Raw genomic sequence first — 27,865 nt, forward strand, 5'->3', positions numbered from 1 at the left:
TCTGCTACTTGCAGTCCAAGCTGTGGCCCCTGACCAGGATGATATTGTACTGGACAAACAGACAGTAATTCTGCAAGTTCTGTTCCTGAAACAGAGGCATCCTTATTACAATTCTCAACCATTTTCTGAAAAGAAGACTGGACAATAGAGTCAGGAGGCTTTTGCCCTGTATCTGCAGGAGCTGAGGGAATTGAAGATTCAGGTGAAGAAGGGGGATAAATGACAGCATTAGTATAACGTGAAGGTGGAGGTGTTAAAAGAGAAAGTTCATTGTGACCAAATTTTTCAATTGCATGTCTACATAAATGCCACACCTGCAAAACTTCTATTTTTGCTCGAGGTTCAGTATGCAATGTTTTCCCTATACATTCCCAATCAGTTAATTTTAAAGACCCACTCTTCTGGGTACCATAAGCACTGAGCTGCAATCTCCTGGACCAGCCTTAAGAGATTTCTCTGTGGTACCTCAGTATTATTTTTCTTCAACAAATAGCCTAATTCATCTACATGCTTCCTTTGTTCCTCAGAAAGCGAAGACCCCATACTTACAGAAACCAAAAGGTTGAAGAAACCACAAAGGGTTGAAGGTGCACCAAATCCTTGCCGGATGAAGTAAGAGGGTCCCTGTTCAGGCGCCACTTGTTGTAATGACAAGGCAGTCGAGGTGTTTGATCATGATCAAATGAATCATGATGACTTTATTGGAGTCTAGTCTTGCATTTATACACATTTTTAGTAATCCTCCAACATTGGTTAACTTTGGTTTCTGCTTAACTTTCGTTACTGTTTAGCATAGTAATTAACACAATTAATTATCTCTAGTTAAAGCAGAGGTCTCATTCTCACGGCCCGCGGGCCAATTGCGGCCTGCAGGACGATATCCTGTGGCCCCCACTGTGATATAAAAGTATAATATTAGTGCGGCCCGCAGGGGGAATGGACCTCTGAAGGAAGTCCCGCCCGCCGTTCCTCGTCGTGGCTGAAATTTGGTGCTAGGCTAAGCTACACCGACTTCATGCACACTACACTTGTAACAATAGTGTGGCGGATGACGAACAGTCCGGTAGCAGTCGCCTTTTTTTGCGGTCGCCATTCCGGTACTTTCTACCATCAACAAATGCCACAATCAAACGCAGAGAAAGGCGACTGCTACCGGGCTGTTCGTCATCCGCCGTGCTGTTGTGACAAGTAGAAGCGGAAATGACGTCACGTGTCGAGACATTCTCCATGCGTCGCTAGCTGGCTAAACACTTCTATGAAACGTGGAACAAGAGCAACGCCAAGTGGAATAAACTAAATTTTGTCACACCCTCATCATGTCTTTGTCAAAGCCTGCAGTGAAGAGAAAGATAGGTGACGAGCACAGACAATTTCAGCAAAGGTGGGAGATGCAGTATTTCTTTGTTGAGCACAGGGGCATCCCGACATGCCTTATTTGTGCTGAAAAAGTTGCAGTGCACAAGGAATACAACCTGAAACGTCATTATTCAACTAAACATGCTGAGGAATGTGCAAAATATCAGGGGGATGAGAGAGCCAACCGGGTTGCCAGCCTTAAAACATGTCTAGTGAGGCAACAAGATTTCTTCAAGAAAGCAACCAAAGAGAATGCTGCAGCAGTCGAAGCTAGCTATATGGTTAGTGAGATGATTGCTAAGGCAGGAAAACCATTCACAGAGGGCGAGTTTGTAAAAAAATGCATATTACAGGCTGCAAGTATAGTTTGTCCGGAAAAGAAAAGTCAGTTCAGCAACATTAGCCTTTCTGCCAACACAGTGGCAGAGCGCATTTCTGATCTGTCAAGTGACATTTATCATCAATTGTGTGAGAAAGCCAGATGTTTTGATGCATATTCAGTTGCTCTTGATGAGAGCACAGACATAACTGACACTGCTCAGCTCACAATTTATGTCCGTGGTGTTGATCGCAATTTTGAAGTGACAGAGGAGTTGCTCAGAGTAATTCCAATGCATGGCCAGACCACCGCTCATGAGATATTTCGCCAGCTGTGTGATGCCATTGAGAATGCCGGTTTGCCATGGAATAGGTTTGTTGGAATAACAACCGACGGAGCGCCATCAATGACGGGGAGGAAAAATGGACTGGTGGCACTTGTTCAGAGAAAACTTGAAGAGGAGGGTATAGAAGAGGCTATTGCTCTGCACTAGCCTGCATTATCCATCAGCAGGCCCTTTGCAGCAAATGTCTGAAGTGTGACAACGTGATGTCCGTTGTTGTGAAATGCATCAACCACATCAGATCCAGGGGCTTTTAGAGGAAATGGAGTCAGAATATGAAGATGTGCTGTATTTCACCGAGGTACGTTGGCTCAGCAGGGGAAATGTCTTGAAAAGATTTTTTGAACTGAGAGAAGAAGTGAAAGCCTTCATGGAGAAGGATGGGATGGCTGTTCCCGAATTGAATGATCAGAAATGGCTCATGGACATAGCTTTTCTTGTCGACGTCACACATGAGCTGAATGTACTGAATAAGAAGTTACAAGGCCAGGGGCAGCTTGTCAGTGCTGCCTATGACAACGTGAGAGCATTCTCCACAAAACTTGTGTTATGGAAAGCCCAGCTCTCTCAGACAAACCTTTGCCATTTCCCAGCATGCAAGGCACTTGTGGATGCAGGGACACCATTCAGTGGTGAGAAGTATGTTGATGCTATTTTGAAGCTACAGAAGGAATTTGATCACAGATTTGCAGACTTCAAGACGCACAGAGCCACTTTTCAAATTTTTGCAGACCCCTTCACCTTTGATGTGCAAGATGCCCCTCCTGTGCTTCAAATGGAGCTTATTGACCTGCAATGCAACTCTGACCTCAAGGCCAAATTTAGGGAGGTGAATGGAAAAGCAGACAAGCATGGGCAATTTTTGAGAGAATTGCCCCCCAGCTTCCCTGAGCTTTCCCGAATGTTGAAGCGTACCATGTGCCTTTTTGGGAGCACATATTTGTGCGAAAACTTCTTCTCCATCCTGAACTTTAACAAGTCCAAGTACAGGTCCAGACTTACTGATCTTCAAGCCATACTGAGGGTCTCAAGTGCCTCCTCTCTCAAGCCAAATGTGGCTCAGATATGTGAGAGGAAGCGTTGTCAAGTCTCTGGCAGCAAGGAGTAAGCTGGAGAAGCCATGTTCTGAGGAACTGTTCATGATCTTCATTCAATGTTCCATTCATGTGTTCAGGACAGTTCATGTATTGGAGAAATCATTAACTGTTGATGACATTTGAGGATATTTTTTTAACGTTTTTTGTGGAATCCCTTATGCGGCCCAGCCTCACCCAGACTCTACCTCCAGCGGCCCCCAGGTAAATAGAGTTTGAGACCCCTGAGTTAAAGTCTAACATATGTTTACTTCCTCTCTCTAATCCTCCTTTACATTAGTGACTTTGTTTGCCTGAGTTGTATTTGCTTTGTAAACATTCTTTATCTGAGGTTTGCCATCCAAGATAAGAACATTCCTGCAATTACAACTCTACAAATGTCCACAGGCATCACACAGGCTGACCCCTGACTTATCTAGTAACCTTGAAAAAGTTTTCGGTGATGTGGTAGTGACTTATTTATTTATTTATTTATTTGATTTGCCAATTGTTTACAAGATAATAAGTATAAGTGTATACATAGTTGTGAATACATGAAATGGGTACATATAAGAAAAATAAAAGAATAAGAGAAACAATAGGACAGGGATGGTAGGCACGTTGGTGCGCTTATGCACGCCCCCTACAGACCTCTTAGGAAAGGGGTGAGGTCAATAGTAGACAGTCTAAGGTTAAAGTTTTTGGGGTTTGGGGAAGAAACTACAGTGTCGGGTAGAGTATTCCAGACATTGACCACTCTATTGCTGAAGTCGTATTTCCTGCAATCAAGGTTGGTGCGGTTAACTTTGAGTTTGTATCTATTGTGTGCTCTTGTGTTGTTATGGTTGAAGCTGAAGTATTCATTGACAGGTAGGACATTGCAATGTATGATTTTATATACCATGTTTAAGTCAGACCGAAGACGGCGTAATTCAAGGTTTTCTAGTTCTAGAATTTCAAGTCTGGTGGCATAAGGTATTCTACAACGAGTAGAGGAGTGGAGAACTCTTCTTGTGAAATATTTCTGGACTTTCTCAATTGTGCTAATATCAGATACGTAATGTGGGTTCCAGACTGATGAACTGTATTCGAGTATTGGTCTAGCAAATGTTTTGTATGCTCTGGTTAGTAGTGTGATATTACCAGAGAAAAAGCTACGTAGGATTAGGTTAACAACTCTTAATGCCTTTTTGGCTATGTAGTTGCAGTGGGCTCTAGCACTTAGATCATTAGAGGTGAGTATTCCAAGGTCCTTTACAGAGCTTGGGTCATCAACAAGATCTTGACTATTCAGCTTGTATTTTATTTTCTGATTTTTTTTTGCCAATATGTAAGACAGAGCATTTATTTGTTGAGATTTGAAGTTGCCATTTGTTTGACCATTCTGATACATAGTCAAGATCTTTTTGTAGGGTAGCAGTATTGTCTGTGGTATTGAACAGCTTTACATCATCAGCGAAGAGAACGCAATTGCTCTTAATATGATCACAGAGGTCATTTATGTAGAGTATGAAGAGAGTTGGTCCTAGAACACTGCCTTGGGGGACACCACTATTGACAGGTACTGGATTTGATAGGACGCTCCCAATTTTGACCATTTGTTGTCTGTTTGACAGGAATGCTTCTATCCAGTTATTCAGTTGTCCAGAGATACCATAGGATTTTATTTTTAGGAGTAGTTTGTCGTGTACCACTGAATCAAAGGCTTTACAGAAGTCTATGTAGATTGCGTCTATTGCTTTGCCCTGGTCGAGTTGTGTCGTCCATATGTTTTTGCAGTGTAAGAGTTGCAGATTACAGGATAGTTTTTTTCTGAAACCAAATTGTTTATTGGAGAGTAGGTTATTTATAATTATTTACATTTATTTTATATTTATTTACACAAGTTATACTTGTGTAAAGGAAAACACTAAAAACCAGTCCTCTATATCATCTTTATTTAAAAACTTGTTCCTAAACAGAACTTAACTGAACTTAACAAAATATTGAGAGAATGAATTTCCATTTCCCCTTGAATTGTAACAGTTTGGCTTGTGTTTTGATTATAAATACAAATGATAAAAATACAAGTATCTCTGACCTGTCTAGAAATTACAATACTGTGCCCTAATATGTGATTCATGTCCGTATTATAAACTCAGTGACTACTATAATCTATTCATTAATTTGTTTCAGCAAGATGATAATTGTAAATGTGAGGGGGGAAATCAGCATAGATTATCTCGTGGTTGTAGAATTCACTGAGCTGTCCACAGCCTTTTGCACAGGATGAGTAGCCTTCTCAGTTTGTAAACTGCATTTCTTTAAAAGGCTTTTTTTGTTTTTTTTTGCTCTTTAGCTTTTATAGGAGTAGGTATGGGAGGTTTGGAATTTATTTCAAAAAATAAAGAGAAACAATAAAACAAACACATCAAGTCTAATTTAGGCTTAATTTACTTACCTGGATTATTATTATTTTTTTAAAAAATACTATTCAAAACTACACTACCATAATTTGGGGAAAGCCCAGATGTCATAAAAAAGAATGGTAGATGCTTCAGTTAATAGATTGCTGACCTATGCTTCAAGATCTAGTGTGATACTTTACAGAAATTTTGCAAATGAATATTTTTAAAAAATAGATAAAAACACTGCATTTACTAGTTACTGTAGTAACTTATACAAACTACTGCTTATTTCAAAGTTCTACAATTTGTATTTGCCCAGTTTTATTTGAACTGCACTGCAAATATGATTTAAATACAGCTTTATAGATGAATTCATGAAAATATGCTCCTGTATTGAGGGCTTGGGGAAAGGGTTACTTACAAAGCTTCAGCTGGATTGTCCATAAAGGGTTGTTTCTTGCCTTATTCTCCTATTTGTGAGCAATGTGAGTTTATTGGCATTTGTTTCTTGAAGAGACAAGTAAAGGACTGATTATTATTGCTTGCGACCCAGTTAGAAGCTCAAGCCCAGCTTCTAATTAGAAGTTCAACCCCAGCTAGAAGCTCTAGCCAATTCATCTATAAAGTAGGAGAAATATCAATTTTTCAAAGGAGAAGTGTGTGTGGTCAGGAATATGTGTGGTCAGGACATGAAGATCATTTTCTTCCTACATTTAACCTACATTTAAAATGGAATTTAAATTCCATTTTATCCCTAGCCTTGTTCTGATTCTACAAGTGAGTTATTTTCGTATAGTTTATGAGCACCCAAAGTAAGTACAAGGGGAAGAATTTCCTATGGCTGCATTTTAAATGAGCAATCAAAAAGAAGACATGCTATTGAATTAATAGCATAAAATTTGCAGAAGAAGCCAGGTTTAGGTACAGAACTTTCCATCTATAAGATACACGTTAATGAGTAAAACAGAAAAGCAGAATTGGAATACATGAGTCTCCCAAGACATTCAAGATAAAAGAACCTGGCTAGTAACTTCACTTTTCTTGTCCTTGACCAATGATCAAAGAAATAGGTAAAGAAGCTGACCATAAAGACCAGCAAAGCTTGAGTTAAAGGTCTTTTGTAGATTAATGCCAAGAAAACAGAGATATATTCCAGCAGCAATCCATTTGTGCAGTATGTGATAAAACTGTGCTGCAAACATAATTTCTCATCTCAGTCAAAACATGTCAAGCCAGGCCAGCCTTGAAGTTTCAGAAAAGAATTTCTCCTCCCCGCAATACTTTGCCTAATCTCTCCAAGGACACTTACTTTATTATTTCTAAACTATACTGTTATAATTATATGGTACTCAGTTTTCAATGTCATTGAGACAGTCTGGTCTTTGTTCAGGGTCTACTGATCCCACAATCTGTAAAAGAAGCAACTTGCCCCAGTTAACTGATGGGTCCAAGTCATATCTACAGATCATAACTTCTTGGTGTTCTGTCACCAAACAAATAAGGAGCCACTGATTTAATATAAAATCTATAGCATGAAAAGATCTGCATGACCAAATTTTGGAAATTTATATTCACAATGTCTTAAATTCACAATGAAGAAATCCAAGACATTTGATTGCAAGAAGCACAAATCAACCTATTCTTAATATGGTTCATAATCTAATGTGAACTATAACTATTGAAATATCACTCAACCTGTGTCAACTGTCAGTTGATAGCCTCTCTTCCATAGATTCCACATACAAAAGAAAAACATAAGAAATCTACTTTAACTGCACATCACAGTGATTTTTGAGGTTTGATCTAGCAGCAGTCCTGTATCAACATTCTTGCTTTTTGTTTAACTGGACATCCTAATTCTACACATTTTTTAACTCCCATACTATGCACGATTTAATAATGACCATTTTAAAGCCCATGGCCTGCTTGTAATTTACTAGATCCAAATTTCATGCCCTAGCATCCTAAGACTATGTTGCAAAATACCAATGGCTTTTTTTAAAGTGATAAAACTGGAACATGGGGATCTTTGGGCATTTTTTTCTCTCATACTATATTCCCATATCTCAAACCTTCAAACTAACCTGAAATTGCTTGTTTAGGAATTTGGATAATTGAGAGTGGAAGGTCTCTCCCCACACATATGCAAATAATTTGAAATGTGCTCCACAGATAGCTATTTAGATTATTTCTCTGTGTTGATGTGGAGGAGAAGTTTGCCTCTTGGAGGTGTCCTGCTTCACCAGCATCCCTAAAACCTTGTGGGGGGGGGGAATAACTGAAACAAATTTAGTCCCTTCCCTTACATCACCAAAAGGTTTCTTATAGTCCCCTGGAAGGTCAGGGGCTAAACTGCAATCTTGGCTGGTTTGTCCCAAGTTGTCCTGAGTAAAGAGCATCACACATGCTAGTTTATTCTCATATGCTCCATTCCTTTGATCATTCTCATTGCATTTCATTGCTCTTTATTGACATATCCTCCTTTCTTTGGGGGCAATCAGAATTATATACAGGCTTCCAAGCGTGACATAAAGCGCTTCCAAGAGACATAAAGCCCATGAGAAAGGACATCTAGGACATTCAAAAGCATGACTATAAAGCAGCAGGTATCGCAGCTATATACCAGGTAAAAGCAAACCCATCTTTGTGTCTTGAAGTATCTGCTGTAAGCTAAAATCAAGGTCAGATATTCAAGCTAGAAGAGCCAGAAGCCATGAGGGGAAGTAAGCAAGATATACTTAAAAGTTATGGTAACTGCAGCACAGCACGGGAGGAATTGACTAATTTTTCCAGTACCTAAGTTCTGAACAAAAGACATGCATCTGAATCTACCTAGTATCAAGTTTTTGTATATAACTAAGTGAAGTGAAGAAGGGATATATTTTGTATATAACTAAGTGAAGTGCCTCTGTCTGGGCCAAACTTTATCCAATGCTCTTATGAAATGCCTTGGCCAAACCTGTTTGACTGTGAGATTGCACATACAAATGGAGTATGATTTGCATAAGAAAATCAACAGTTTTATTGTTACTCTGCTTTCGCTCAGGAATGGCACATCTTTATTTAAAGAACTTTTAGTCGATCTTCAAGATGTCTTCACGTGTCCCAAAAGTGCTTTTCCAAAACTTCTGAAGAAACTTCTTGGATGAGAACTGAAACATTTTCAAGGAAAAAAACAAGAAAGTCCAGTTGCCTTTTGGAAAAGCATCTTTGGGATAACCATTACCTGAATGATTGATAATCTCCATAGACACAATGTCTGCTACCTATTAATACATGTCACCTATTGTAACTTTTCTCTTTTATTGTATCCCTCCTCTTCTGGCAGCACCCAGATTAAGAGCCAGGGAGAGAGGCCGAGGCACTCTGTTCTGTACAGGGCAGTGAGTGAAATGTGTTAAGACTATAAGCGAGACATATTCTATATCATCCAGATTTTTGTAACACACAAACATTCGCTCAAAGCATTCTAATTACATTTTGCAAAGTCTGCATAGTGTTTAAATGATACAAAATTGTATACTTTCTCTAAGTTTACCCAACCCATCCTGTATTAGCAAATCCTGTGCTAAATCACAGAAAATCGATTTCAGTACCTTCTTTGGCTTTTGAGATTTCAGCAAGCATTGTCCAAGCCACAATCTGTGTCCAGTATGATATTCTTCTCTTTTACTGCCTCTTACACAATTACAGTTCTTGCACACAGCAGCGGCATAAAACACTACCAATTGCTTCAATACTTTCCAAGTTCATGTGCCTATTTCCAGCTCAATTCCATTTTCAAGCTTTTTTTCATATCCTTTTTTAAGGAAAAATATATTTTCTTCTCTTTCACAGACAAACTCCATTAAAAAACAACAACACACAACCTAGAACATTTACAAGATAAATAACTTTTTCAGTCTTTACCAATCCAAAACACAGCACCATGAATGAGTTTATGTGGCAGACCTGGTCAGATCCCCATTTCTCTCTCATCTGTCCTTGGACGGTTGATTTGAGTCCAGCTGTGTTATTGAAGGAAAGGTGAAGTGGCTTCAGTTCTGGGTATAATTTGGAGAGGGTCACGTGGCGGGGGGAGGGGTGGTCTATAGCATTTGAAGGCATCACTATGAAGTGGTTGCTTCTTGAAGAAAGCAGTGGATTTCTTGGAAGGAAGGCCGAGCTTTGGTATCTCGTCTCCAACAGTTGAGCATTAGCTTATATACAGGATCAGGGCAAAATGGAGGCTGTGGAAGGTAAGTCTGAGAGGGGAGAGGGAGAGAAAAGTGAATATTGAAGGAAGGCAGAGCAATTCCTTCTTAAAAAAAACATTAAAACCTCTTCTGTTCATATTCTGTTCATTTAAGGGATGTTAGTTGCATATGTGATTCATAGTAGATGATCTCATTTATTTTATGATGGTGATTTATTTAGCACATTTGCATCTCACCCTTTCTCCACAGAGTTCAGTTAGTTTGTAAGATGCTACCTCTCTCTATTCTTAAAACAACAGAGTGAAATAAACGTGGGTTAAAAGTGATTTTATCAACACATTGCCCAGCAATATTTCTTTTTCTGAGTTAAATACTGGTCTGCTCTGCAGAATCAAGCTTGGGCAAGACACTGTTTCTTGAAAGCAAGAATGCATAATGTTACTATCTACCCAACCTGAGCCAACACAGAAGGAAACTTCCACTGCTCAATCTCTACCGTTAGACATCAAAAGTAGTGTGTTTGACTTGCACTAGCACAAGTGGTGCTCTCTGGTTTTCCTATTGTGCCTCATTACATTGCAGGCAAACACATTCAGTCCACCTCCCATTGACACTGCTTTACGTGGCCCTTTTTTTAAAACAGATTTTTAAAAACTGGACTTTTGTTGTTGTTATTAACTCTTCAATGAAAGGTGGTCATTTCTCCTTTCTTTTTAACCTTGGGGATTTGACAAGAGTTGTGCTAGTTTTTCCTTCTAGCCCAGGTGACAGGAAGTATGGTAAAATTGGTGGATTTTTCCCTTTTTTTAACCAGTCAGTGAATGCAGCATACAAAAATGTGTCAAAATAACATGAGTCAAAAAGCATGCCTACTCAAGCAAATAAAGTGAACATAAATTATTCATAGCTAGATACTGAATTGCATATTAAAACACAGGAGGTCCTCACTTAATGCCAACTCACTCAGCACCCAGGTCACCATTGCAACCTTGCAGCATCCTCCGGTTACATGGTCACCATTTGCGACCTTCACTGCTACCTCCAACAAGAAAAGCCTGTGGGGAAATTGGCATGAGGATGCAAATGGTGACCATGAGATGTTGTGCTTAACAACATCACACAATTCCTTAACAACAGTAATTGTAAAGAACTAGAACTGCTGTTGCTAAATGGGGTGATCATGTGACATCAGGCTTCATCAGACCACATCACTTAGCAATTGAAATTCTGGTCCCAATTACCATTGTTAAGTAAGGGTTACCTGTATAGTGTCCCCAAAGATCAAATGATGTTTCCATTTTCTGAGTCTGCAAAAATCTATCTAAAATATTCATATATTTTCATACCTGTCGTCCCTGATTTCTGAAAAATTCTCCGGTGTTCTCAATTACTTGTTCATCAGATAGTTGAGAATATGGTTGCTCTCGGCAAAATGTGAAGGTTTCCCAGAGTGTAACACCAAAAGCCCACACGTCACTTGCAGTTGTGAATTTTCCCTGGTTGGAGAGGGGAGAAAATCAAAAACACATAGCTAATCAGAGATTCATGGTTTCCATAAGAATTAAGCAGCTCCAAGGATTTTCTATTTCAATGTTTCTGGAAATTGGAATAGATCTATTCATCTTTCAATCCCCATCTGGAACAGGGAGGGAGGAAAGAAGAACAAAGAATGGGGGAGGGGAAGAAGGAAGGAAAGAAGGAAGGAAGGAAAATTTTCTGACATTCACTGCCCCTTTCCCACAAGGAAACTTAATGGGAAGTTGGAAGTCACTCCCACTGATTATTATTTTTTAAATGCCTGTGATCGTTTTGTTTCTAGGTCAGGAAATATCTTTGAAATGGTGGCCCAACAAGTCATGGGTTGTCTAGTCCATGATTAAATGTGCATTAGGATAAGAGTGAAAATGCTACTTTAATACTGGCACAGATAAATATGGTCTAAAGATATCTCAAGCATGTGCTGGTGATGAGATAAAGGCAATATCATGAGATCAAAAAAGAAAAAAAAGATGCTTAGCGTTTTTACATGAAAGTAGGGGTAGGCCCTGTTGTCAGATTAGTGGGCAGTTATTTCATGGCTATCGCTAAAAGCTCCACTAATCTCTAGTCATAACAGCAAGTGCAACATGCTCACCAAAAGAATGCTTTCCCAGGACATCCAGCGAATAGGGAGCACTGCCCGGCCCTGGATTCTGTAGTAGTCCCCACTGTAGAGGTTGCGGCTCATGCCAAAGTCTGCTATCTTGATAGTGTAATTCTTCCCCACCAGACAGTTGCGTGTAGCCAAGTCTCGATGAACAAAATTCAGGGAGGAAAGATACTTCATGCCGGAAGCAATCTGGATAGCTATTAATTTCAGGTTGGCATAACTGAATGACAGAAGAAAAAGAAACAGAAATAGGTCCTTTAGTAATTGTCAGCAGTCTTAAAGAGGAAACATGCCGTGTACACCGTCAGTTACCCAGGACAAAAGAGTAGGATTTCCACTCAGAATGTTTGTCAAATCTTCTGCAGATTAAAGTAGATGATACATAAATTATTCTGTTGAAGTTCCACTCGTGTGTTTGTAAATAAATTGCAGTCCAGTCAAGATCAGAACCATCACATCTGGGGAAGAAAGAATCATTCCCACCAGGCCCTTTATATATCCCTACAATCATGATTGCCCCTTAAAAAACTTTCATGGACACACAGGTAGTCCTTGACTTATTAGTACAAGTGATCCCAAAATTTATGTTGCTAAAAGAGACATTTGTTAATTGAATTTTGCCCCATTTTACGATCTTTCTTGCACAGTTCTTAAGTGAATCACTGCAGTTGTTAAGTTAGCAACGGTTATTAAGTGAATCCGGCTTCCCTATTGACTTTGCTTTTCAGAAGGCCACAAAAGGTGATCACATGACTCCAGGACACTGCAACAGTCTTGAACCAGTTGCCAACCATCCAAATGACCATGGTGATGCTAGTTGTAAGTATGACAAATAGTCATAAGTCAGTTTTTCAGTGCCTTTGAAATTTCAAATGGTCACTAAGTTAATAGCTGTAAGTCGAGGACTACCTGTCGTTTAAAAAAAATAGAAATCTCTCGTGGCTAGGAATGAAATTTTAATACAACAAGAAATTTAAGGAAGCTTGAGGATTCCCAGACAGATCAGGCACTATGTATTTAACAACGAAGTGAATTAAAACTTGAGTAGAACAGCATGGTACACAATTAACATATTGTCTAGTTTAATTCTGGGTGTTATGTTTCCACCATACTTAACAGTGCAACTTTTCTTTTGAAGGACAAGCAGCCATCTGGATGGGGATTTGCAATCAAACAATAAGGAATAATCTATCAAAGCTGACTTACTTTCATCATTGCCTGCATCAACTTCTAGCTCATCGTTTGCCAAACAGAAATGGGAGGCGGGTTAGTAAATTCCTAGGCAGGGGGGAAGGCTAAGGAATGCATGAGAGCCTTCTGCTGCTGGAGAGGAGATGCTCACCAAGGCCAAGTTCTTGGAGCGATCAGCCAGCTCAGAATGTTTTCCCAATACAAAAGTACTAGTGTAACTGGTGGACAATGAACTGTGGGTGGCCTAGGGGTGAAATGGGAGTTTTACCTATGTGGGATTTCACAGGAAAACTTCAGAGCTGACTTTGCTTCTGCTGTGCCTAAATGGATCTTTCAATAGTTTTACTCTTGGTAGTTCCTACGTGCTAGGAATTTCTTTTTTTGGATGTGACAAATGGAACAGTTGATACAATCTTCCTTTCCTCTGGCTATTAGCAGAGGTCAAATAAGAAGAGAGTGAAGAAATTTATAAAAGCATCCCCAAGTCAGAATCTTCTAATGTGTTGTATCTCCATTGTCAAAATGTAGATGTAAGCTTAATTATACAGAAAATTCATGACGCATGGAGTCATATGCCAAGGCCACTGAAAGTTGTGGAAAGGAAAAGTCTTCTCTTCCCAAAGCCAAGGAAAAATAAGTAGTAGAGATAATTAAAACATATTTGGCTCTAACTAAAGCCTCAAAAAACCCTGCAACACTCTTATCATAAACACATATTCCCAAGCTAAGATAGGTTTTCAACTGAAAAGTGGAAGAGGCCTAGCTCACAAGAAAAACTGTACAGGGTAGAATTGAGGAAGTCCTTATTTTCTACCTGACAGGAGGAGTGGAACTCTCCGATAAGTTTTGGGGTTCCTGACGAGACAGAAACTGGTTGAGATCACCATTTTCCATGTACTCAGTAATCATGCAGAGAGGGTCATCAGTGATGCACACAGCCAGCAACCGGATTATATTGGGGTCCTTCAGTTTGGACATAATCTTAATCTCTTTGAGGAAGTCATTCCTGCCAGAAACAAAGTCATGCAAAGGTGAAATTAGTGAACTATGTTGTTTTCAAGAAAATTTGCTAGTATGGGGTAGAAGCCAATAACCTCCTATAAATATACAGTGGAACCTCTGGTCATGAGTGAAATCTGTTCCAGGACTTCGGTCACAACCCAATTTGGTCATGACCGGAAGCAAGATTGACTGCGAATGCATGGACAAAAACAACAACAACAAAATGACACGGAAGGGAAAATTGTCGTGGCTGTGTTTGGTCGCCAACTGAAGATGCTTTTGCAACCAGATGCAAAAATTTTCCAAAATTTTTGGTTGTCATCCGATTTGGTCATGGATAGAGGTGTTCACAACCCGAGGTTCCACTGTATGTGAAATGTTTGAACATTCAAAAGCATTATGTACGAGCTATGTGTATTATTTTAATACATGACATTAATTTCCTGATTCAGTTTACCAACAATTTATTCTTTAACTGGTAACAAGCTATCACAAATCCCTTTGACTTTGCCAAGGGTGTAGCAAGAAGCAAAAAATTCAAACAGCATCTGAAACCCCAACATGAATATTAATTAACAAAGGGCACAATGCACCAAGAAGGCTTCCAGCACAAGTGCCTCTGAAATGAATGGAAGTGGCAAAACCTTTGCAATTCATCATTTCTTTTATTAGGCTATACATTATATTTGCCTTAATTGATAATAAAATCACAGGAACAGGGGGAATGGAAAATAATGTTCCCCTCAACCTCTTAAAATTATTGTACCTTTGGTAGTAACACTGTAGAAAATTAGTTGGAGATAGTGATGTGGACCCTTATTTTTCTTACATGCACAGAACTCTACTGTATATTCCCATGTAATGGCTGAGTGTACAGTACAGAAATAAGCATTTTAACCACTAGAAGCTTATACTGTGTCCTGTCTTTGATCTAGGAAACCTGGGTAGAGTGATGCTCTTTCTCATGTTCAATACACTTTAACCTTGGGATAGTCTCATCTTTGGCAAGATTAGATACTTCAAGAAAAATAAGATAAAGGTATCATAATTGCCCTTGGCAAAATCAAACCGGCAGCCCACTTGCCATCAATGTTTTGAAGTTCCCTGACAAGCAGAACGGTTACGGGTTCTTTCTTATTCTCTTCCCTGCATTTCAGAATGTTATAACCTTATTTTATCCCCAAGGGAATTGGAATAAAGCCTTAAATACTCATACTTGTGGGGTTACTACGTTATTTTTGGAGGCATCCAATCTGAAGGGTCAGTTTTGAACATTTTGTTCAATTTTGCCATGAACTAATAAAACATTTTTAACATGAAGACTTAGAAATGTCTCCTGTACTAGTTTACTGTATTTGAAATGTGATCCATTGTTTCCTTACAGACTTTTCATTATGTGATTCAATAACATCTAATGATATCTAGTCAGGTAATGAAATATCTCTGAGGAAACAGCCACAGTCACAGAAGACCTAGGACTTCTCTGTTCAACCCTGAGAACTGCAGCTGTACTCAGCCTCTTCTTCTGTTTGTTCAAAGCACCTGGCATTCTTGTTGGCATCAGCTCTCAGCATTTTCACAGCCAGTAGGACAGGCTGGGTGACACTACCATCCAGAACAGAATCCTGATCCACAAACCTCTCCATTCCTTCCACTTCACAGAGGTGAACCTAGAGAAAAAGCAATGGGCATAAGTGGTTTGATAGGTCACTCTTGTTTACATAGACAGAAGGTCTCGATTTTAAGAAAAAGGCCCATAAGATCTCATTTCCTATTCTCTGTGAAGACTAGGAATGCATCCAAAATACAATTAATTTCAGGGTCAAATATCCTTGGGAAAGTTAAGATAATCTGTTTTTCATTCCAATGTGTTTATCCTTTTATAAGAAGCCTCACAGACAAAACAATTATCTTCAAGGATGTTAAACAGAAAAGGGCAACTTGACCGTCTAGAAGAATCTGATTGGTGCCCACTCTAAATCTGAGAGATTAATGATTAATCCTTGACTTTTTTGAGCAACATAAGTGATACTGTGCAGGGCCGTCTTAACAGCATTATGGGCCCTGGGCAAAGCAGTGTACTGGGACCCCTACGACAACTACTCATAAAAATGTAAAAATGATCGATAAAATTAAACATTTATTTTATTGGCACTTCCAACAAAATCGGTGTTGAAACATTAAAAACATGCTGTGCAGCAACAACTAATCAGCATGATAAACATTTGAACAATACACGAGGCTTGAAAAACACAATAATACTCAGTAAGCCATACAGTTGCTGTACTTATATGATACAAGGTGCATTGAAGGGTTAACATACACAGATTAGTATGGAGCCCCTATGCTTGTGGAGTCCACGGGCAAGTGCCCATCAGGCCCATGCATTAAGACAGCCCTGATACTTTGGTTATCTTAATACAGACTAACTGCAATATTAAATAATATTCTCCCTTAAAATCGAAGAAACCACAGCAGGTATATCTGGTTCAAAATTCAAATCAAAACTTTATCTTTAAATTGTTTAATAGCTGCTGGTATATGATTGTTGCTATGTTGCCTTGAATATTTAATAATTGTTTTGGGGGCTTCTACAAGGAGCTCCATTGCTTCATTGCTGAAACAAGTAGAGGATTGAAAGTGAGTATCTAATAGTCATAATGTGATCAATAAACTTGCCATTTGATCATCCACTTAATCAGGGACTTAGGGCACTTTTTGGAAAAAACTAGGATTCTTTTTTAGAGCAATTATAAAGCCAAAGAGCCAGCACTATATGAAAATGTCTCTGTAGTCATGTGGCTGGCATGACTAATCGCCAAAGGTGCATGGAACACTGTTACCTTCCCACCAAAGTGATCCCTATTTTTCTACTTGCATTTTTACATGCTTTCGAACTGCTAGGTTGGCAGAAGCTGGGACAAGTAACGGGAGCACACTCCGTTGTGTGGCGCTAGGGATTTGAACCGCCAAACTGCTGACCTTTCTGATCAACAAGCTCAGCGTCTTAGCCACTGAGCTACCATGTCCTAGATGTTTCCTATGACAATACAAATATAAACTTTCAAAGCATTTATGCAGGCCTACTTGTGTTACGGAAACAGTAGCCATCAGCATAGAGAAGAAAGGGAAGATGGGTAAGAGATGAAGAAAGAAATTCTGGTTTATTGTTGGTTTACATCAACAATATCATTACTGTATAGATTAAGCCAGAGGTCTTCAAACTTGGCAACTTTAGGACTTGTGGACTTCAACTCCCAGAATTCTGGCTGGAGAATTCAGGGAGTTGAAGTCCACATGTCTTAAAGTTGCCAAGTTTGGGGACCCTTGGATTAAACAATAGTGGAGCAAGACTACAGCTTTATTTTACACCTTTTAGGATAAGGATTGATTGAGTTAGGTCTCTACAAGTTATGTTTTGATTTCCTACAGAATCTCACACATGCCATCAAGGCCAACTTAGCTTTATAAAAGATATATTTGGGAAGATGTAATATGTCTCACTAGGTGGTATAGTGTTGTACATTGATCCATAGTTGAATTTCCCTACCTGTTCTGGGCTAAAATGTCTCAGAAAAAATCCAATCCAGAAGTTTATAGTAGAAAAACTGATGTATGTAAGTCATTCATTACAGAAAAGAGACTAATAGGGTGGTAGCTGTCAGGAGGATTTGACCCCCTTGATCGAATTAAGCCATTCTTTGGGAATGTAGGAGTTATTTGTGGCAGAAAAAAGGGGGGACTATTAGAGATGCTCACAAAGCAGGATTAAATTTTAAAAATTCTGGTACAGTTATGTCTTTGCTAGGGACTTTGTTATTTTTCAGGGAAAATTTTTTTAACTTCTGAGTTCAGACTAAAGGCCCTTTGGAAAGGGATTATCTGGTGGCAGAACATAAGAATCAGCATATAGCGATGTATCAAATAGGCCAGTGATCCCCAACCTTTTTTACGCCGCGGCCCGGTACCGGCATCAGCTGGGCGCCGCCATCTTTTTTTGATGAAAATGTGCTTCCGGTGAGCTTTCTACCGGAAAAGCTCACCGGAAGCGCTGGCGCCGCCATCTTTTTTTGATGAAAACGTGCTTCCGGTGAGCTTTCTACCCGGAAAAGCTCACCGGAAGCACTTTTCATCAAAAAAAGATGGCGGCACCCAGCAAGCCAGCGGCCCGGTAGGAGTTGTTCCGTGGCCCGGTACCGGTCCGCAGACCGGTGGTTGGGGACCCCTGAAATAGGCCATTGGAAGTTTCTGTCCCAAGATTGAGGCAAGATTAAATTGTTAATAGCTGGGCTAAATTTTGCTGAGAATCAGGAAATGAAATGCCAAAACAGGCAGGCATCTTTATTTGTTACAGCTGTTGGAGCTTAGCCCAGTTCTTTAATTTTGTTTCTCCTCCCATAGAAGGTTCTTGTGACTCTGGTTTGGAGTATAAAATGTTTTGAGGGAAGAAAGATCACTATAGGTTTAATCATTCTTATATGCAAGTATTACTAGAGCTTTCACTGGGTTTTAGTTGCTGATTGAATTGGAAGGAGAAGGAAGTTTATTTTATCTAAGAGCTAAACTAATAATTTGTTGCAATACAGTAATTATTTTATAAGCATCGCTAGCTACACTTTTTCAAATTATAGGTTTAGCAGGGCTACAAAACATTGAGCAACAATCACAGATGGCTTATTACACAATACTGGACAAAAGTTGGAGGAAAGGAAAGTAAGTGCTGTAAAGACTGGCACTGTTCAGGTGAGTTAATAGTGAGGGATCCTGCCAGGAGATAGTGGTTGCTTTCTAGATTGAAAGACAAAGAGATATGTTTATGATGGAGGCAAAATCGTATAATCTAAAATGAGACTTCTTCTAATCTCAAAAATTAGTTCATTGTCTGGGTCACCAGGAATTGATCCACTGAGTATTTTCAAATCTTTTTGGTATCTAGAATCTTGTTAAGTAAGTTTTGCTCTATTTTATGACTTTTGTTGCCACATTTTTTTTTGACAAGTTTTATTCAGTTTTTCACATTAAAAACAAAAATCTCTTTTTAGTGGACAACATATTTCTGGGTCATCACCTTTACATACAAATATGACAGCAATCATACATTCATGTAATAATAATTCTATTATTACCTTTTCCATTCCACATTTTCAGTAAGGAAAGAAACAAACACATTAATTCTAGCCTCTTTCATTAATCTCAATTGAAACATCTTTTTGTTTCATTTCAATTATTTCAAATACGATCCTTTAATATTTATTTTAAAAATAAAGATAAACAATATGTGTTTGCCTAATAATAATAATAATGATAATAATAATAAAAAAGTTACCAATGTCTCTCCTTGCTTTTAATAGTCTATGTTAACTTATTAATTTAGTTGGTTCTTTAGTCTGTCATATTCCCTTTCCATTACACATTCTTTTTATAAATTCTAGATTAATACAAATTTTAACACTAAAAAAAAACAAGTATAGGTTTCCCTCCTTTTAGTGCTTTGAGTGTGACACCTCAATGATTAAAATATACCTTTATTCCCTCATCTTGATTCCCAATAAACCATTATTTTTAAGAAGTTACAATAATAATCATTACATCTTTTCATTTGGATTCCGCAGCATATTTCCCCCCTTGATTTTTAATAAGAGTTATCAGTATCTATATTACCCTATTTTCTAAATATTTTTAATTGCAGAAATATTCTTATTACCCCTTGTCACCCTGCAGAATCCCCTTTTTAATTCATCAACCATTATCTCTGAAAAAAACAATTTCTTTGCAACATTTTACTATTTCCGTATTTCTTTATTTCATGCACCTGTTTCTTACTGCTTCTCCTCCCCCTCTCTTCCCCATATCTTTTCTCATTCCAGTTTATATCCCCCTCTTTCTTAATATCTTCCTTTCCCCTTTTCTGCTGGGTCTTTCTGCCTTTCCCAACTTCACAGGTATTCCCTTTGATTGCCTTCTTAAATCTCAACTTTTTAACCTTCCTTCTTTCCCCACTTCTTTGTAGTGTTCTTTGTGTTAATTGTCTATTTAAAATGTCTTCTCCTTGAGTCGACTCCTCCTCCTCTGAAGCTCTTTCTTCTCATTCTTCAATCGCCATTTCCATTTTTTCTAACACAGAGCAAAGTGATTCGTCTCTTTCCTGTAGTAATTATCTCATATTTTTAAGTTCCATTTGTAATTCCCGAAGAGATATCATCATTACACACTCTTATATTTTATGATCATTAAAATCCACAAAAAAAAAAACACTTTTATTTTCCTTCTTTCTTCTTTCAATTTTCTAAAGTTCTCAGTTATTCCAGCCGAGGGTCTATACCAAAAACATCAATCAATCCCACAGTCAGTCTTTCCTTGCTTTTTTCTTTATTCTGGTTCTGCTTTCACTTTCTAAGATTCTTACTTTGTTTCAATATTTCTTTAATGTTATATCCACACAAGTTCATTCAGAAACAGGATGTTTTCCATTTTGTTTGAGTTCAAGTTTTTGTCAAAAGGTGGCACTCTCCATTATACAGAGTCTTCACCTTTTCCCCCTATTATTTTATTTAGGGTTTTTCGAACCTCAATATTCCAGCACAGTCCAGTCTCCAATTTGTAAACTTTATTATTATTATTTTTTGACAATCTTAAATCCAGCTTTATTTTATGCCTGTTTATTCCCAAAATATTTTAGTCCAATTTAGTTAAATCTTTAGTTCCAGCTTCTTCCTTTCCCGGTTCGAAGCCCCGCTTAGCTGTCAAAAATATTTTCTTATTTTTTTTCCTGTCCCTTTGTAATTTCGCAGCTCACTTTTCTTTTCTTAAAAATTCCGGGGTATTTTTGTTTAGTTGTATTGCCCAGTTGTCCCGGTTCAGATGTTATCCACCTCTTTCTTCCCTCCTGCACAAATCTTAATCCAGCTGAGTCCTCCTCTTCGGGGTGGCCATTTTAAACCACCGCTGCAGTCGTCTTTGGGGGGAAAAAGACCAAGCCCATAGGGGGAGATGCGGCTCCCCTCAACCTGGCTTGCAGCTTCCCCTTACTCCACCGCCCCTCCAAGGCAGCTTCAACCCCTAATCGTAATGATCGGGGCTCTCCAACAAAAGAGCATGGACCATAGCCGCAGAGAGTCACTATCTACGGTCCGTCAGCGAGGAGGCTCCACCTTCTTCCCCCCGTTGCCAGATTTGTTAAGTGAATGACTACAGTTGTCTAATTAGTAAGATGGTTGTTAAGTGAATCTGATTTCCCCATTGACTTTGCTTGTCAGAAGGTTGTAAAAGGGGATACACACAGCTCCAGGATACTGCAACCATCATAAATATGAGTCAGTTGTCAAGCATCCAGATGTAAATCATGTGACCATGGGGATGCTGCAACCATCATAAGTGTGAAAAATGGTCATATGTTACTTTTATTCAGTGCTGTTGTAATTTCAAATGGTCACTAAGTGAACTGTTGTAAGACTACCTGTATACAATGATTGAAAACAAAGAAATAATGAATTGCTATAGCATAAACTTTATATCAATTTTATTATTTATTTCCACCCAGATTTTGAAGATAAATCTACCGTAAAGAACCAATGGAGAAAGTTCTCACCTCCCCAAACTGTCCTTCTCCCAATTTCTCCTTGAAAGTCAACAGCTTCCTAGGGAACTCAGCCACAGCCACCTCTTTGCCATAGAGTAAGTCCATGGTGATTGCAGGGACAGAATAGGTGTTGCTGCCTGTGACTCCCTGCAAGTTCACAATATCCGCTTCTGCATAATGGGGAACCCCTTCAGCTCCATTTGGTTGAGTTGGCTTGGTGATCCCACTGCAGCCTAAGAGGAGAGAAGATTAGAGACAAGAAAATATCAGTGAAGAAGATCCTGAGCTTTGATGGCTGGTAACTCAGAATAACAGAATAACAGAGTTGGAAGGGACCTTGGAGGTCTTCTAGTCCAATCCCCCCGCTTGAGCAGGAGACCCTATACCATTCCAGACAAGTGGCTGTCCAATCTCTTCTTAAAAGCCTCCAATGATGGAGCACCCACAACTTCTGAAGGCAAGCTGTTCCACTGGTTAATTGTTCTCCCTGTTAGGAGAACAGTAAGAACAATTAACAGTGAGAACAGGAGAACTCTGGAGAGACAGCCTGCCTGATGCTGCAGAACACAAAGGACTGCCAAAAGAAGAAACTCCAGGTAAGCTATGGAGAAAAATAAACATAAATCAGACTAAGAGCTGAGGTGGAGCAGTGGCTAGAATGCAGTATTGCAGTATTGTTCGATTCTCATTGGCTCAAGATTGACTTGGCCTTCCATCCTTCTGAGGTCGGTAAAATGAGGAGCCAGATTGTTTGGGGCATAAAGCTGACTGTAAACTGCTGTAAAGCCCCGTGAAGCAATATAAAATTCTAAGTGCTAACTATGAGCTATAGTTAAGACATAGGGCTGAACTGATTCTAAATTATTCAACAAGTAAAGCTGAATTTGATAACTAGCTTTAACTGCACAAATTAAATGTTTTTTTTTCTTAATTCATGTCATTTATATTGGTTTTCTTAATGAATGGATATGGAATTATACATGGATATGAATATCATATGTTTTAATCAACCATTCCATTTAATTGGATAGCTCAGAACCATCTAGACTAGAGCAGGACTGTCACCCACTGGCCAGATGGATCACATGCTGGTCACGCCCATGCCTGGTTTAGCAAAGGGGGAAAAAGTCCCGATATGTCATGTGATGCCGCCATGACTGTGAGTTGGATACCCTGATCTAGAGATTGGATATCTGAAGAATTTCTTTTTTCCCTGTTAGCATTCTTACTTGAGGCACTTCTATGCACCTTCACATTATCTGTTATAAGATAGAAATGACCCAGGACAGGGCTTTTTAGTTGTTCATATCGCTCTTCTATCACAATCCACTTTTGCTACCATATATTCAACTTTACTGATAGTGAATCTTTTTCAAAGAATTAGAAACAGGTATGGGAGATGCTTTTCCAAAAAAAAATCCAACAACCCCAAAACCTTGGAATGTTTTTTATTTTTCCTCCAGAAATTCAGCAATGTTTGCACATATGAAAAGGCTAAAAACAGTTCTAAAATAAAATAAAAGTAACTCTAAAAAGCTTTATTTTTAAGAAAGTAAACTCTACACACAAAACCATATTCTATGTTTAATTCCCCCTCCCCCCTTCCATGGCTCCAGGGCTACTTTTGCAACTCTAGACTCACTTGCATCGTATCAAACACACCCTGACGGCTGTACCTCCCCACCCCACATCCCCCGTTGTCCTGTGACATTGTCTTCATCTTGTCCCCAGTTCATGAGTGAGACAGCCCTAAGTGATCCTCAGTTCTACTAGCGTTAAAGTATTGCTACTCCCTTAAGCTGATAGCATCCAAAACCAGCAGTAAATATATCACCCAGTACATCAGAGGACAAGGCAGATGAGCAGATGTCAGAGACACATAAAGAAATATGTCTTTTTGTCCCTGGTCAATCTTGTCTGCCATCATTTGACTATTGCCTTCCTAAAAAGTGAGACACAGCAGTGCTTAGCTTGTGGCCATCCAGATTTGCACAAGAGTGATAGAACTGCATTTTTTTAGCAGTGATTCTCCTTGTGGGGGTTTGATAACTCTGCTCTAGCTGCATGCTTGATTTCTTTCCACAGCTTTCATTGATTCATTAGTCTTATCACTGCAAATTTAAATGGTGGTCTTTCAGAACTGTGCCATAGCATAGGCCACTCAACCAGCAGTATTTGATTTGTAAGGTTAGAAACACCAGTTTAGCACAAAGCTAAAGTAGTGGAATCCTTCCCAGTGCCTTTGAACAAAATATATAGGAATCCGGAAGCCAACATGTGTTACCTATGGACAGGAAAAAACATAAGGAAGGCAAGAGAATAAAATAAAAGTGCTGATTTGTTACTCATCTCTCTTCATCATTTTCATATTTTTAAAAAAACATCATTTGTCTCAGAGTATAACAGAATGGACTGCAAAGAGATGAAACAGCCTAGAATAAATATAAAAAGAAACTTCCAGTCCAGCCTCATCAGTGCTGTGATTGGCACATGTTTCTCTTCCAGTTACATCTGGTGATAGATAGAAAAGGGATAAGCAACCCACAAGATTCGATGTAATGCTTATGTAATGCTGCACGTGTATAATCACAACAGCTTCTCTTGTGGCCAACTCAGAACAGAGAAAATGGCGATGGGATAAGAATCTAGGATGGGCTCTATCATCACCATATAATTTCAGGGATAATGAAGGATAAGTGGATAGTATTGTGTCAGTTGGGAGCAACAGCCATCAAGTCATTTAATCTCATAATATCTAGCCTAAATCAGTGGTGATAGACAGTGGTGACCAGTTCAGCCCGGTTTGGCCAAGCCGGTAGCAGCAATGAGCAGCTGCCTGCTTGAGCTCCCATACTCACCTTTATCCTCTACTTTTGAAGTGCAGCTGCTTTGTGCAGTACAGCAGAGTGCCATGCGGCAGCTGCTGAAGCGACTGGGAGAGTGCAGGCTTGCAGGAGGTGAATTGGAACATCTCTGAGCCTGCGCAAAGTGCGTATTTGGTGCCTGTGCGCACGCAAAGTGTGTGCATGCATGCAAAGCACGCCCACCAAGCCATGCCCACTGAACTGGTGGTAAAACTTTTTGAATCCCACCACTGGCCTAAATAATCAAGGAACTTTCACTAACCTGACATTGCATATTATTTACATAGATAAAATATAGTATTTCTCTATTGCAGCTGAGAATTTCACATTTGACCTCAAGAAAAATTGCTGATTTTTTTTTAATTTGTCACATTTGTGATCAGTTTGATCTGAGAGCAACATGGATGACATTATCCCAATGTATCTTTTCCACAATCCATACAGATGTTTACATAGAGTAGGGGTCCCTAACCCCTGGGTTGTGGACCAGTACCAGTCTGCAGCCCTTTGGGAACCTGGCCACACAAGTAGTGGGTGAATGCACAAAGCTTTAATTGCACATGCATAGGATCAAGGCGGCATGTTGAAACCAGCCCCTCCCCCCCACCAATGCCTCTGCCACATCACTGCTCTGTGGAACTAGAAAGTTTGGGGTCACTGACATACAGCAACAATTATCAATTTACCAAATTTTGTTCACAGTTCTATTCTCGAGAGCCAAATTACTGTATATGATATAGCATAAAGGAATAAGCCAGCTATTGTTAACAGCCTCATCAAGTGGCAAACACAGATAATTGAAATTAAACCACACTTTCTTATTCTAGATTTTTCTAGTAGATGTGGGAATCTGTTCATAGTCTCTTTACACCTATTGCCAATCTGACCTGCCTCGTCTTCCCCTGGGATGAATTCAGGAAGCTTGCGGATCAATCGTGATGGCTCTTGATAGTCAACTCCAAGGGGGAATATGCGGTCATAAGTGGAGTTAGTTTCTTGTTCACTGGATGGAGTGGAGCTGCTGTGGTGAAACATATTGGATTCGCTAGGTAGAGAGAGACTCACAGTCATTTCATCATCCAGCATCCGGCGAGAGGCCTAGAAATCAAAAGAAAATGCATGTGATGCTCATATTCACTATAAATTGATAATGACAGAGTATATTATAGAGCAGATTCTAACATAAGGTGGCATCTCTGTTATGTAATATATATGTAAAACAACTTAGAAGCTTTCCATTGTACAGAGTTTTTAATGGGACAGGTTTCATATTTGCGTACTCTTCTGTTCACATGTGTAGGATACATGCAAACAGAAATTATGATGTAAAAGACAAAAAAATTACTTCAGTTATTACAATTAATTTTAGATGATATATTTAATATGTTTGTGTGTGTATATGTATGTGTGTGTGTGTGTATGTGTGTGTGTGTGTGTATTATACACATATATACACATACATACATACATACATACATACATACATACATACAAGTATTCTAAAAATATGAGTTCCAGGTATACTTGTAAGAAAAGAAACAGACATCTTGCGATCTCTGGAACTAAAATTATATTTATTATACTTACTAAGCTTTTGTCAGCCTCTGCTGACGTTGTCAGAGTATTAAACTACTATTACAGAGATCTAGGCCTTTATATATCATTAATCAGTTTAGCCCTTGCATGTGTAATAGGCAGGGGTGGGATTCAAATTTTTTAACAACCGGTTCTGTGGGCATGGCTTAGTTGGTGGGCATGGCTTGGTGGGCATGTTATTGGCTGGGCATGGCCAACTCACATTGAGGCACGCATCTCCTCGCCTGGCCTCTCATGACTGTGGGGATGCTGCAACAGTTGTAAGTGTGAAAAATGGTCATCAGTCACTTTTTTCAGTACCATTGTAACTTTGAATGATCACTCCACACAAACAAAGTATCAGCAAAGGAGGGGAAAAAAACTCCAGAGAAGTTCCAGAGACAGGAAATCTAGTCCTGCCAAGAATGTAATAAGGGTTAACAGAGAGGCAGTTTCTGTAAGCAACACCAGAATATTTACTTCCTGCCTTCCTTACAGGATTAGGTCAGTAATTTCTTCTAACAACCAGTTCTCCAAATTGCTTAGAATGTTAACAACTGGTTCTACCAAATAGGTGCGAACTGGTAGAATCCCATCCCTGGTAATAGGCCCTTCAAACCGCCTCCCACCTGTAATTAACTCTGTTGTTTTTGCTTCAGTCATGTTGCTTTCCAGCTTGGATTGCTTATCTCTATGAGGTGATGTTAACCTGTCAACTATTGCAATTTGTTGCTTTGCCCATGCAGGCCAATCACAAGGTCACGGGCAAAGCAACAAATTGCAATAGCTGACAGGTTAACATCACGTCATAGAGATAAGCAATCCAAGCTGGAAACCAACATGACTGAAGCAAAAACAACAGAGTTAATTACAGGTGGAAGGTGGTTGGAAGGGCCTATTACCAGGGATGGGATTCTACTGATTCTGTCTACCTCTGTAGAACCGATAGCTCTGAAGAGCAGCAGACATAGAACCGGTTCTATGTCTGCTGATGGTTTTGCCCACCCACCCACCTGGGCTCTTACCTGACCTTTATTTCCTGATTTTTTCAACTTCAGCTGCTGTTCGAGGCACAGCTGCAGTTTAAAAAGCAGGAAAAAAGGGCTTTTTCAAAGGCTGCTTCTCTGCACGCAGCGTACTGATGACGATTTACAGGCGCACGCTAGCAGCGTGCAGGGAAGCACATCGTAAATCATCGAACCTCGTAAATCACCGAACTGGTAGTTAACCCTGTCGGATCCCACTCCTGCCTATTACGCATGCAAGGGCTAAATTGATTAATGATATATAAAGGTTTAGATCTCTGTAATGGTAGTTTATTTTTTTAAAATTTTAAAATAAACTTTACTGAATACAAAAAATTAAAATATACAAATATACAAACTCAAAAGAGAAAGATTCATACAGACAAATGTCACAATAATCTCTGTGCTAAAACTAATTAAACTTTCCTTTAATACATTTGACAGTGAGTAAAATATTTCCTAAATTATATAATGTGGCAGATATTTCTTGCTTCCTATAGGTTCTCTGTTATTTATGTTCTATCAAACATAATGTTCTGTTATTAATGTTTGTTGTTGGATTATACTTATTTATTTTTACTGATAAATTCCTTCTATTGATTGTTTAAAGAACGAGGGAGTCTAAGACTAACATTAACAATTCCTGTTTGTTATTGTATGTGTCATAATCTGTTTCATAAATTTGTTTTCCCCCCTTGATTCCCCTTTTTGGTTTTTTTTTACGTTCTAGCCAATCATAGCACTTATTCCAGATAGAGTAAAATTCTGCCTCTTCTTTTCCTTTTAATTTTAATGTGAGTTTTTCC

At 39.0% G+C, this 27,865-nt stretch overlaps 2 protein-coding genes and 1 pseudogene across 2 annotated transcripts in view; 2 read left to right on the forward strand and 1 right to left on the reverse strand.

Moving 5' to 3' along the window:
• The first annotated feature begins 1,316 nt into the window (after positions 1-1,316).
• LOC148131331 (general transcription factor II-I repeat domain-containing protein 2-like) lies at positions 1,317-2,168 on the forward strand. The gene has a single exon (XM_087960034.1). It carries the CDS (start codon positions 1,317-1,319, stop codon positions 2,166-2,168), a length of 852 nt encoding a protein of 283 aa, XP_087816160.1.
• A 73-nt stretch (positions 2,169-2,241) lies between these two features.
• LOC148131332 (general transcription factor II-I repeat domain-containing protein 2 pseudogene) lies at positions 2,242-5,059 on the forward strand (annotated as a pseudogene).
• A 2,867-nt stretch (positions 5,060-7,926) lies between these two features.
• DDR2 (discoidin domain receptor tyrosine kinase 2) overlaps positions 7,927-27,865 on the reverse strand; it is a 77,979-nt gene continuing 58,040 nt past the window's right edge. Inside the window, exons 11-17 of the mRNA XM_087960925.1 lie at positions 25,347-25,557; positions 21,605-21,828; positions 15,559-15,686; positions 13,829-14,020; positions 11,809-12,043; positions 11,021-11,170; positions 7,927-9,722 (exon numbers count right to left, since the gene is read on the reverse strand). Of these exons, the coding sequence (XP_087817051.1) occupies positions 9,588-9,722; positions 11,021-11,170; positions 11,809-12,043; positions 13,829-14,020; positions 15,559-15,686; positions 21,605-21,828; positions 25,347-25,557 (1,275 nt within the window). The 3' untranslated portion in view covers positions 7,927-9,587. The remainder of the gene's footprint in view (positions 9,723-11,020; positions 11,171-11,808; positions 12,044-13,828; positions 14,021-15,558; positions 15,687-21,604; positions 21,829-25,346; positions 25,558-27,865) is intronic.

The sequence above is a fragment of the Notechis scutatus genome, chromosome 3, assembly GCF_049901735.1.
Source record: "Notechis scutatus isolate UNSWTSFEM ecotype Mainland chromosome 3, rNotScu1.2, whole genome shotgun sequence".
In the NCBI taxonomy this organism is placed as follows: Eukaryota; Metazoa; Chordata; class Lepidosauria; order Squamata; family Elapidae; genus Notechis; species Notechis scutatus.